Here is a 12,883-nt window from a genome sequence, read left to right as displayed (position 1 = left end):
CATGTGACCGACGGCAAAGACAGGGAAAAAAGTTATGAATGTTTGTTTGGTTTTCTTCTGCCGCCGTCAGTGAGAAGATCAAAGTCAAAAGAAACTAAAACACTTTGTGCAGTTGTGTGTGACTAAAGCCCCCATCACACTTAGCAAGAATGTGCAGGAACCAGCAAGACACAGCAAATATTGCCATAATCCGACGCAGTTGGGAGGAAAAGAGGCGTGGTCAGCAGTGTCAGACTGCACCCGGAGTACCTTGTCCACACCTGCACGATGGCATCCAAAGCGCATGTAGACAAAGGGCAGGTGATGGTTAAGTGTTGGACTTGAGACCAGAAGATCCTCGGTTCAAATCCCAGCCTGACCGGAAAATCACTAAGGGCCCTTGGGCAAAGTCTTCAATCCCCTAGTTGCTCCCGGTGTGTAGTGAGCACCTTGTATGGCAGCAGCCTGACATCAGGGTGAATGTGAGGCATTATTGTAAAGCGCTTTGAGCGTCTGATGCAGATGGAAAAGCGCTATATAAATGCAGTCCATTTACCATTTACAAAAGGGAGATGACACAGACTGCTGTCAGACGTAGCCTTTCCAGCAAACTTTAATTTCTTTTTTTGTGTGTTTTGGCTCACTTCAGCAGCACAACCCAACTCTGGACACTGCGATGGTTGAATTATCCCATGCAATTTATTTTTTTCTCCTGGGGACGCTGTTGGAGGTGAGATTCATGTTTATTAATGTCGTCACGGCCTGGCACAACAGTTCCATGTCATATCTCCTACAGAGTTAGAAGGTCATCATATATTTCAGCGGTGAGATCCGTCCAGCTCCGAGCCTGATGCGTGCAATGACGCGTTACTGCGCACCACGGAGAGGCGCAGCTGCCTGTGTTATGTACAGATATGATAGAGACAATATTCACATTATTTACGTCCCCCATGGGAAGGAATGGACAAATATCTGTACTGTAAGGTCTGTTGTGTGGATATAGCAGCCTGTTCAGATTTGCACTAGCGCACAGTGTTTTTGATTTAATAGCCGCTGTTCACATTCACTGTATATGATAATAATTCCTAATTATTAACATGATGAAGCGTGCCATTTTGCGTGATTCTGGCTATGTGTGACGGGGGTATAAGAATGAAGAGGTCAGAGGTCAGTGTTCCCACAGGGAGTGTAAATGAAAGTCCCAGATCCAGTCTGAGTCCTTCCTGTCTCAAGGGTTGTCTTTATGTCCCTCTGTCAGGAGCCCAGCGGACGAGGACGGTGTTCATGACTCCTTCAGTCAGCTGATTGCGGAGCAGAGCCGGAATGGCGGCCTGCCTGATGCCTTTGAGCTGCATCTGCTGCCCGAGCTGGAAGAAGACGGTAATCTGGGTTTGAGACTCTGTATGTGTCTGAATGTGTGACTGTCACTTTGTCTAACATTTGACTGATGTTTGAGTGTCTCAAACCAGTGGCCTCAGGGCTGCATGAGGCCCGCCGGCTGTGATTTTACGGCCAAGAGCGTACCCACATCTAAATATAACAGACGTGATTGTTTTCTTTCTGCAGCGGTCAAGGCTCTCATGTCTTTAAGCTTCAGACACAATCTGCTCCCACGCTGACCCTGTAATTACACCCACCGACCACCAGAGGGCGCAGGGATTTTTGACCTTTGTCCGGTTGGACACACCAATGTTTGTTTGTTTTTCAGGCGGTGCATCGTACCTGCCCAGCCCTGGACGTGGGAATAGAGGGAGGAGGCGGGAAGAAAGAGAGGAGGACTGGGACGACTGCAGCAGACAGACGGACACCCTACTGGGTGAGCGCTGGTCCTCTGACACCCTGAAGGTCCTGTCCTCGATGCCCAGCCGCACTATCGGTAAGTCCAACCACTGCGCGCACACACACACACACACACACACACACACTGTTCCACTGCTGGTCACATGATCACCTGCAGGCATCAAAAGTAGCTTTTCTGAAACGTTCATAATAATATTAAGCAGCCTTTAATGACAGGGCTGTAAAAATGAAAATGTTAATATTTTCAGCGTGAACAAGTTTATTTAACTTGTTCAAACACACTTCCTGATGCATAGATTTTATTTTATTTTTTCAGTTGTGTGTGTGAGAATTGCTGAACTTTCCTCAGTCAGTGACTGTGTGTCAGAGCGCACGCCGCACTTTCTACAGAGTCCATGTTTTTACTATCAGTCTCAGAATACATCGATACCATCATTTGTACATACGGACATAAAGTACAGTGACACAGTGTACGACAAGAGGTTCGACACAGTGTACGACATGAGGTTCGACACAGTGTACGACATGAGGTTTGACACAGTGTACGACAAGAGGTTCGACAGTGTACGACAAGAGGTTCGACAGTGTACGACATGAGGTTCGACACAGTGTACGACAAGAGGTTCGACACAGTACGACAAGAGGTTCGACACAGAGTACGACAAGAGGTTCGACACAGAGTACGACAAGAGGTTCGACACAGTGTATGACAAGAGGTTCGACAGTGTACGACAAGAGGTTCGACAGTGTACGACATGAGGTTCGACACAGTGTACGACAAGAGGTTCGACACAGTACGACAAGAGGTTCGACACAGAGTACGACAAGAGGTTCGACACAGAGTACGACAAGAGGTTCGACACAGTGTATGACAAGAGGTTCGACACACTGTACGACAAGAGGTTCGACACAGTGTACGACAAGAGGTTCGACACAGTACGACATGAGGTTCGAGACACAGTACGACATGAGGTTCGAGACAGAGTACGACATGAGGTTCGACACAGAGTACGACATGAGGTTCGACACAGTGTACTACAAGAGGTTTGACACAGTGTACGACATGAGGTTCGACACTGAGTACGACAAGAGGTTTGACACAGTGTACTACAAGAGGTTCGACACAGTGTACGACATGAGGTTCGACACTGAGTACTACAAGAGGTTCGACACAGTGTACGACATGAGGTTCGACACAGAGTACGACAACAGGTTCGACACAGTGTACGACATGAGGTTCGACACAGAGTTCAGTGGTGATCATGATTTGACTGCCAGTGGGCATTGGTAAATAATAATGATTAGGACTGCAGCTATCAAATATTTTTGGAATTATAGATTACATTATAGATTAACTGGTCAACAAAAAAAAGTTTTTTTCTTGCATGGACTTTGAGAAGTGATTTAGGGTAATTTTGTCCCCAAAATTACCCTAAATGACCCTGAATCCCAATCTGAGCTCAGATGTCCTGTGTCACATCACTTTTTTTGCAGTCTGTATGCTCCCTATTGATGGATGCCTCAACCGTCGCTCATTCCCTCACAAGTTTGATGTCACTAACTGCACAAAAGCAGCTTCACAAGCACAGTTTTTAAACCAGGTTCATGAAATGAGAACAAAGAGCTGTAATATTGTTTATGGCGCTGAAGCGGTGTGCCAGACTGCAGCTTTTGCTTAGGTGCTTGACAAGAAATATGTTTTCATATCTCAAAAACATGATGTGATTTCGCAAAAAATAACACCAGCTTCAGATTCAGCGCCCCCAAATGAACCAAAATCTGTTGAAAAACTCCATGCAAGAAAAATTGTGTTGACGAATGTAATTGATTACATTATTATAGATTATTTGATCGATTAATGGAATAATTGGATAAAAAAGTACTTTTGTGCTTTTGAATATCAATATTGCCAAGGCCCTCCCTGATCAGTGGAACGATGGCACTGCACCATCATGTGGATTTTCAAATTTAGGGTGTTCCCTCTTTGTTTTTTAGGGTAATTATTTATTTATTTCAGTGTTTCAGAGCTTTCCCGGATGTAAGTGCCAGTGGTCAGTGAAATCCTTAGTCAGCTGACAGGCCGCGTGTGCACGTGAATACAGCCTGTGAAAAACTGTGCTGTGGAGTTCAGCTTTTCCACAAAAGCCGCATTGATAAATCACTTCACCCTGTTGATGAAAATCTTTAATAAATAATAAATGCTTTCACATCATCTGTGAGGTGGAGAGCAGCCAGTGAACCAAAACAATAATAATAATAATAGAGTAGACATTTATTTACTTGTTTATCCATTCATTTACAGTAGTGTTCAGAATAATAGTAGTGCTATGTGACTAAAAAGATTAATCCAGGTTTTGAGTATATTTCTTATTGTTACATGGGAAACAAGGTACCAGTAGATTCAGTAGATTTTCACAAATCCAACAAGACCAAGCATTCATGATATGCACACTCTTAAGGCTATGAAATTGGGCTATTAGTAAAAAAAAAGTAGAAAATGGGGTGTTCACAATAATAGTAGTGTGGCATTCAGTCAGTGAGTTTGTCAGTTTTGTGGAACAAACAGGTGTGAATCAGGTGTCCCCTATTTAAGGATGAAGCCAGCACCTGTTGAACATGCTTTTCTCTTTGAAAGCCTGAGGAAAATGGGATGTTCAAGATATTGTTCAGAAGAACAGCATAGTTTGATTAAAAAGTTGATTGGAGAGGGGAAAACCTATACGCAGGTGCAGAAAATTATAGGCTTTTCATCTCCAATGATCTCCAATGCTTTAAAATGGACAAAAAAAAAACAGACGCGTGGAAGAAAACAGAAATCAACCATCAAAATGGATAGAATAATAACCAGAATGGCAAAGGCTCACCCATTGATCAGCTCCAGGATGATAAAGACAGTCTGGAGTTACCTGTAAGTGCTGTGACAGTTAGAAGACGCCTGTGTGAAGCTAATTTATTTGCAAGAATCCCCCGCAAAGTCCCTCTGTTAAATAAAAGACGTGCAGAAGAGGTTACAATTTGCCAAAGAGCACATCAACTGGCCTAAAGAGAAATGGAGGAATATTTTGTGGACTGATGAGAGTAAAATTGTTCTTTTTGGGTCCAAGGGCTGCAGACAGTTTGTGAGACGACCCCCAAACTCTGAATTCAAGCCACAGTTCACAGTGAAGACAGTGAAGCATGGTGGTGCAAGCATCATGATATGGGCTTGTTTCTCCTACTATGGTGTTGGGCCTATATATCACATACCAGGTATCATGGATCAGTTTGGATATGTCAAAATACTTGAAGAGGTCATGTTGCCTTATGCTGAAGAGGACATGCCCTTGAAATGGGCGTTTCAACAAGACAATGACCCCAAGCACACTAGTAAACCAGCAAAATCTTGGTTCCAAACCAACAAAATTAAAGCCTTGCAGATGTGAAGAAATCATGAACTGTGGTTATGCAACTAAATACTAGTTTAGTGATTCACAGGATTGATTAAAAAAAGCAGTTTGAACATAATAGTTTTGAGTTTGTAGCATCAACAGCAGATGCTACTATTATTCTGAACACTACTGTACTTTTCACTGTTTAAAGGGCAGAATTTTAGAAATTTTAATATGAAAAACAGGAATTTTTGTTTTGTTTTCTTCATGTCCTAAAAAAAAAACACGTAAAAGCTCAAGGGGGCGCTAATGTTTTCACAGCACTGGTGAAAATTTTGTTCCAATCCAACAAAATTAATGCCTCGCAGATGTGAAGAAATCATGAAAAACTGTGGTTATACAACTAAATACTAGTTTAGTGATTCACAGGATTGCTAAAAAAAACAGTTTGAACATAATAGTTTTGAGTTTGTAGAGTCAACAGCAGATGCTACTATTATTGTGAACACCCCCTTTTCTACTTTTTTTTTACTAATAGCCCAGTTTCATAGTCTTAAGAGTGTGCATATCATGAATGCTTGGTCTTGTTGGATTTGTGAGAATCTACTGAATCTACTGGTACCTTGTTTCCCATGTAACAATAAGAAATATACTCAAAACCTGGATTAATCTTTTTAGTCACATAGCACTACTATTATTCTCAACACTACTGTATATACTTGTATCTGAGGGGACATTTTAAGTCATGAGAGGACCAGTTGAAGTTTGATCTTATTAAATGTATCTTATTTTTCTTTTTCCATTTTGTTTTTGTCTGCTGAAGATAATCTTCCTTAAAAAATGTTGGTGCCATGGAGATAGAACTCTGTGGTTGGTGCTGATCTGTTCAGAGATCAGAGATGATCTGATCAGAGATCCTAAAAAGTCAACAGCCTCAAGCTGTGGTGCTTTATGATGTACTCATAAAAACCTTACAGTCCATGTTTGAGTTCGTAATTAAGTTTGTTTCATGAGAACTGAAGATTTAAACTGACTGAAAAAAAATCCTGTTTCAATGAGGAAGCAGTTTTGTTTTTTGTCATTTTGTCTGCGGCTGCAGCAGCTCAGATGTGTCGCGCGCACACGGGAAACAACTGTTTGTTTGTTTTTACAGCTCCGAAGTGCAGCATCAGTCACTGTAAAGCACTTCACATGAGGCCAGTCTAATCTCATTGAGCACGCACGCAGCGGTCAGGAGGAAGAAACCTCCAGCAGACCGGACTCAGAGGGGCAACCATCCACTTTGGTCAAACTACCAAGAACAAAGCAACAAATCGGACCAAGTACCACAAAGGATTGTCAAACATGCAGAGAGAGAAATTCTGCAGCTCAGCAACCAAATACATATGAGAGTCCAGTGGACACAACAACCAATGGCTCAAAGGACATCCAAATGGACAGCAGCTCCTCGATGCTGGATGAGGAACATTTTCCAGACTTTATCCATTAGATTCTCCCAGGAGTCCTCAGCATGCTCCGGATTTCAGCAGTTCCTCGTAGATCTCATATGCCCTGGTCCTGGAAGGATCTCAGAGGATCCAGTGGATGGACAGAAGGATCTGTGAGGCTCCAGCCTGCGTTAGCAGTGTCCAGGGGCTGGTTGCTGCTGGTCCACGATCATCCCCAAATGGTGAGGATCCATGGAGCCGAACAGGAACTCTTCTCCGGGTTACTGAATCACGAGTGATGAGGGATGCTGTGGAGGCAATGAAGATGTTTGGGAGGAGAAAGAGGAAAAAGAGATCAAAAGCTGAAACACTAATTTATTTAGCACCTTATTCCACTTATCTCTGCTTTCCTTCCAAAGAGGTTTGTTTATTAGTTTTGTGTGACATTTGCTAGACTGACAGCAGTTGTTGATCTTTTAGTCCTGATGAAGATCTGACTTATTTCATGGTGTTTTTTCATACATACAGAAAAAATACAGGTTTGGTCCCAAACCCTCAAAGCTGAATTTCTTCTGAAGAATTGACTTCTTGCAGCATGATGATTGACATGATGTCTTACCAATGCCTATTGTGCAGCACTGTCAGGACTCTCAGCGCTCACTAAAACCGGTCCAGTCCAGTTATAATATCACACTCACATGAGGACACTGAAGTACAACAGACTTCCCTTAAATCTTCTCGTGAACTCCTGATCACGGCTGGTTTTCCAGCTGCAGCAGAGAGGAAAAACTTAAGAAAAACTGCTCCGTGGATTCTTTGCTCTCCACTCCCACACCTGAGTTCCATCCACTCCAGCCGCCTCCACAAGAGGTTCTTTAACTATTCTAAGGAGCCCTCACATCCTGGACGCTCCTTGTTCACCGCTCGCCCATCAGGCAGGCTGAGACCCGTCACAACCAGAACCCAGACTGAAAAACAGCTTCTTTCCCAGAGCTGCAGACTCGTGTCAGAAATCATAAACGTATACGTGCAACACATAATCCTGCTGCTCTGTTTTAAACCATGGATTTCTGTCTTTCTGTGTTTTGCTTCCTGTCTCAGGCCGCAGCAGAGGCGCCATCATCTCGCAATACTACAACAGGACGATGCAGCTTCGGAGACGCCGGCAGAGCAGACCCGCCATCCAGGACATCTCACGCTCTGCCAGGCCGAGCATTCGAGGCTACGGCGTGGAGTCGGACAGCACAGATGCAGAAGGGCTGGAGGGTGAGGACACGCCCACATGTCTCCTCTGTCGGTGTGAAAGCGTGTCAGTAACTGTGTTTGTACGGCGCTGCAGTGAGTAAGAAGGACCACCTGGTCAACAACCTGCAGAACCTGTCTGTCGGCGACAGAATCCGGATGCTGCGAGAGATGCCGCTCAGTTTGAGTGAGAAGAGCGAGCTCAGGTCGTGAGGCCGCCAGAGTTCATCACAGAGTTTTTGGGAAACATTTCTTACGCTCTGCATCCCTGTCTGTAGGAGGTTAGCGTCCCAGAAGGAGCAACGCTCCGTTTCCGGCAGTCAGATCCCGTGCTGCAGCCGACTCAAATATTACATCATCATCGTGAGTCACTTCACTTTTTTTGGGGGGGGGGGTTATTACATTGTTGCAGTTTAGGTTTTAGTTTCTGCAGCGGTAATCAATACCTGGTTTACTTTATTGGAGCATTTGAATAAACCATTCATGGTTTGTGGAAGCAGGTGTTAACATCACAGTAACAAGGACATGAACATGCTACAGGTGATGACAGATACCTCGTCAAAGTGGGAGGAGCTCACCTTGGTAAATGACACAATTCATTGTGCAGTAAGAATCTGACCTTTGACCCCAGTGGCCTTGACCTTGAACAAAGCAGCCCTTCAAAGGGTCATTCTGTAGTTGGTGTTGATACTCAAAGGACCCAGGAGGAGTCAAGGAACAAATGAACAGATAAACTTTTGTGCGTTCCTCTGCTGAGGCCACACTCTGCTTAAAACCTCTTCTGGATCCTGTATCCAAAATATGTTCCAGATCAAATTCAAAATAAAACCGCTCATTTCCTACGACCTGATCCGTCTGCTCGCCCAGTTACATCACCGTCCTCTCACAGATGTTTGATTTAATGTTGGTCGTCCCAGCCGTCTTCGGGAAAGGGGCGGGATTCACCTGGGACAGTCTATATTTCTTTCAAAATAATGTTATTAACGTGTTATTTATTGTCTTAAATTTGGCATCGATGGTGAAAATCTTTGACTATGTTGCACAGTGAAGGTTTGTATAGTTTGTTTTATTTTTATAAGTAATGTAGCTGTGATTGATCCATATCACTGAGAGGGGCGGGGCTGCAGGATAAATTTAACCCTAATTGATGTTGATGAAACCTGGTAGGATGATCCAAACTTTGCCACTGGTGATCAGGAACAGACTAAAGAAAACCAACAGAACTATCATCAGATGTCTGGATGGCCTGTGTCTTCTCACTGCCGGGGACACGAGCGTCAGTCACAGTTCATATTACTGCAGTAACGTGTGGAAAACACCTCCTGTGGAGAATGTGACCATGTTGCTGTCGCACTACAAGTGATTTAACCAGCTGGGTGAACAAACATGTGAGCAGCTGTAACATGCTTGTTCCTGTTGTAACATGGGTCAGTTCATGGTGATTAATAAGTGACTGAGGTGTGACCTTTAGTTCCTAAAAATACAAACCCGGAATCCTAAACCAGCTGATAGCAGCTGTGCTGCTCTGAATCCATCGGGACAGGAACAGCCAGCAGGTTTCTCCACATGCAGCTGGAGTTGAATCAGGAATAGCGTCCAGCATAAAAACTCTGCCCAAAAGCAGGTCTGTATCAGAACCAGGTCCAAAGTAACTGTGGTAGCACAAAAAAAAAAAAAAAAAAAACGAAAAAAAGAAGTTGATGTGGCACAGTCGTGAGGTGTTTCCTGTCTGTGTGAGTCAGTCAGTGACTGGTGCAAAAATAAAAGGTGTGACGTTTCTGACTGATTGGCTCCTGTCTGGTTTCAGGCGGCGCGGCAGAGCTGGTACAGCTGGCTGTCTTTCATGCACGCCCTCCAGCTGTGGCAGGTGGCACTGAAGAGAGTGAGCGGCCGTTTTGGCAGTGGTGTCCTATCATACTTCCTGTTCCTGAAGACGCTGCTCTTCTTAAATGTCTTCCTGTTGGTGGTGACGGTGGCCTTCCTGGTGCTGCCTCAGGCGGTTCACATGTCGCTTCCTCCTCCCAACCGGCTGCAGTTCAGCAGCCTGGAGCTGCTTACCGGAGCTGTAAGCCCCCGTTTCTGTTACGCCCATCAGAAATTAATTCTAATAACTGAAACTTTAATTATCAGTTATTTCTGACAATTGCATCATGATCGATTCCCAGCATGGAAAAGCTAAAATGATCTCAGATTTATCCTGTGGAAGACTTCACAGGCTGATTCACTGATTTATTGATTTACTGATTTTTTTTTAAATTTATTTATTTATTTAATGAAATATTTTCAGGTGTTTTTATTGTTAAAGCTGTCCGTGTGTCTCAGGGATATTTCACAGACACGGTGATGTACTACGGCTTCTACTCAAACTACACGCTGCACTCAGGCTGCAGGGACGAGGACTGTGCGTCGCAGCGTCTCTCCTACAACATGCCGCTGGCGTACTTCTTCACCATTGGTGTGGCCTTGTTCGTCACATGTATCATCCTCGTGTACAGGTCCGTTTGCTTGCGTCCACACGCTTCAGATGTCTACAAATCACAAAACATCTGAATTTTAAAGCCACAAATTGAGACTTTAAATCAGGATGTGTGGAGTCAGAAGGCGATAATCAGATGTAATTTAAACAATTTTAGATCATATTTTCAAAAAAGATTACAAACTGTTTTGTTTCATTTTTTTCCTGTTGGTTCAGGCTGCAATAATTTAAAAAGTAGAAGAAGTGGCAGTGGACAGCAGTGAGCGTATTATTCCACCACACTGATGACTCCTAAAAATTACCATCTTTCACTGGCTTTGGTGCTTCTTCTTCTTTCTGTCTCTACCTAGTCTGTTCTTATTACATCCACCAAGGACATAATAAAATCATTGGCGATTATGTCAAAACTACTGCATGGATTTTGACAAAATTTTCACCAGTGCTGTGAAAACATTAGCGCCCCCTTGAGCTTTTACGTGTTTGAAATTTTTTTTAGGACATGAAGAAAACAAAACAAAAATTAATGTTTTTCATATTAAAATTTCTAAAATTCTGCCCTTTAAACAGTGAAAAGTACAGTAGTGTTCAGAATAATAGTAGCATCTGCTGTTGATGCTACAAACTCAAAACTATTATGTTCAAACTGCTTTTTTTAATCAATCCTGTGAATCACTAAACTAGTATTTAGTTGTATAACCACAGTTGTTCATGATTTCTTCACATCTGCGAGGCATTAATTTTGTTGGTTTGGAACCAAGATTTTGCTGGTTTACTAGTGTGCTTGGGGTCATTGTCTTGTTGAAACGCCCATTTCAAGGGCATGTCCTCTTCAGCATAAGGCAACATGACCTCTTCAAGTATTTTGACATATCCAAACTGATCCATGATACCTGGTATGTGATATATAGGCCCAACACCATAGTAGGAGAAACAAGCCCATATCATGATGCTTGCACCACCATGCTTCACTGTCTTCACTGTGAACTGTGGCTTGAATTCAGAGTTTGGGGGTCGTCTCACAAACTGTCTGCAGCCCTTGGACCCAAAAAGAACAATTTTACTCTCATCAGTCCACAAAATATTCCTCCATTTCTCTTTAGGCCAGTTGATGTGTTCTTTGGCAAATTGTAACCTCTTCTGCATGTCTTTTATTTAACAGAGGGACTTTGCGGGGGATTCTTGCAAATAAATTAGCTTCACACAGGCGTCTTCTAACTGTCACAGCACTTACAGGTAACTCCAGACTGTCTTTGATCATCCTGGAGCTAATCAATGGGTGAGCCTTTGCCATTCTGGTTATTCTTCTATCCATTTTGATGGTTGTTTTCTGTTTTCTTCCACGCGTCTCTGGTTTTTTTTGTCCATTTTAAAGTATTGGAGATCATTGTAGATGAACAGCCTATAATTTTTTGCACCTGCGTATAAGTTTTCCCCTCTCCAATCAACTTTTTAATCAAACTACGCTGTTCTTCTGAACAATGTCTTGAACGTCCCATTTTCCTCAGGCTTTCAAAGAGAAAAGCATGTTCAACAGGTGCTGGCTTCATTCTTAAATAGGGGACACCTGATTCACACCTGTTTGTTCCACAAAACTGACGAACTCACTGACTGAATGCCACACTACTATTATTGTGAACACCCCCTTTTCTACTTTTTTTTACTAATAGCCCAATTTCATAGCCTTGAATGAATGAATGAAAACTGTTTATTTCGAACATTTGATACAACAACAATTACAAGATAGATCAGTAAAGACAACAACAAAAAAGTTCCTACTGTGTACCCAACATGTCCGAAAAAGGGTAGGGTGAAGCATCAGCTTATTTATCCCTACCCCTTCTTCCCCACAACCAGTAATACCCTTTGCCACATATACACATAAATTCCTACACACCTAAACCGATATCAATATATATATATATACATATATATACACACACATACATATACACATCAACATACACATATATACACATATACATATATACACAAACATAAATATACACCTACACATACCTACTTACATACAAAATACTATATATTTACAAGCCGAAGCAAACAACAAAAACACCCTAACCCTCATTACCCTTCCTCCTCCCTATACCCAGAAAAAACCATATTTTTGTACCGCTGTTTGAACTGGTTCATGCTTGGACATTGCTTGAGCCCCACTCCCAATCTGTTCCACATCCTCACCCCACAGACAGAAATACAGAAACCTTTTAATGTTGTTCGTGCCCACTGATGCTTTAAATTAAATTTCCCCCTCAGACTGTAATCCCCTGATCTGTTAAAAAACATATTTTTAATATTGCTGGAAGTAAATTGTTTATTGCTTTATACACAATTTGTACTGTTTGAAAATGAACCAAGTCTGTGAATTTTAAGAATTTGGATTGTAAAAATAGTGGATTTGTATGATCTCTATAGCCAGTATTATGAATAATTCTTATAGCTCTTTTCTGCATTACTGACAGTGATTGTGTTGTACCTTTATAAGTATTACCCCATACCTCTGCACAGTACTGTAAATATGGTAAAACCAGTGAGCAGTAAAGAATGCGGAGTGAGTTGTGGTCCAGAATATGTTC

General features: G+C 42.6%; 1 protein-coding gene across 1 annotated transcript in view; it reads left to right on the top strand.

Moving 5' to 3' along the window:
* Positions 1-12,883, top strand: part of tmc6b (transmembrane channel-like 6b) — a 31,175-nt gene that overhangs the window by 9,065 nt on the left and 9,227 nt on the right. The window contains exons 3-9 of the mRNA XM_034188463.1: positions 1,238-1,359; positions 1,688-1,855; positions 7,676-7,840; positions 7,914-8,022; positions 8,095-8,179; positions 9,624-9,881; positions 10,139-10,311. Of these exons, the coding sequence (XP_034044354.1) occupies positions 1,238-1,359; positions 1,688-1,855; positions 7,676-7,840; positions 7,914-8,022; positions 8,095-8,179; positions 9,624-9,881; positions 10,139-10,311 (1,080 nt within the window). The remainder of the gene's footprint in view (positions 1-1,237; positions 1,360-1,687; positions 1,856-7,675; positions 7,841-7,913; positions 8,023-8,094; positions 8,180-9,623; positions 9,882-10,138; positions 10,312-12,883) is intronic.

The sequence above is a fragment of the Thalassophryne amazonica genome, chromosome 15 (assembly GCF_902500255.1).
Source record: "Thalassophryne amazonica chromosome 15, fThaAma1.1, whole genome shotgun sequence".
NCBI classification, from domain to species: domain Eukaryota; kingdom Metazoa; phylum Chordata; class Actinopteri; order Batrachoidiformes; family Batrachoididae; genus Thalassophryne; species Thalassophryne amazonica.
This window is presented reverse-complemented; position numbering and strand designations above follow the sequence as displayed.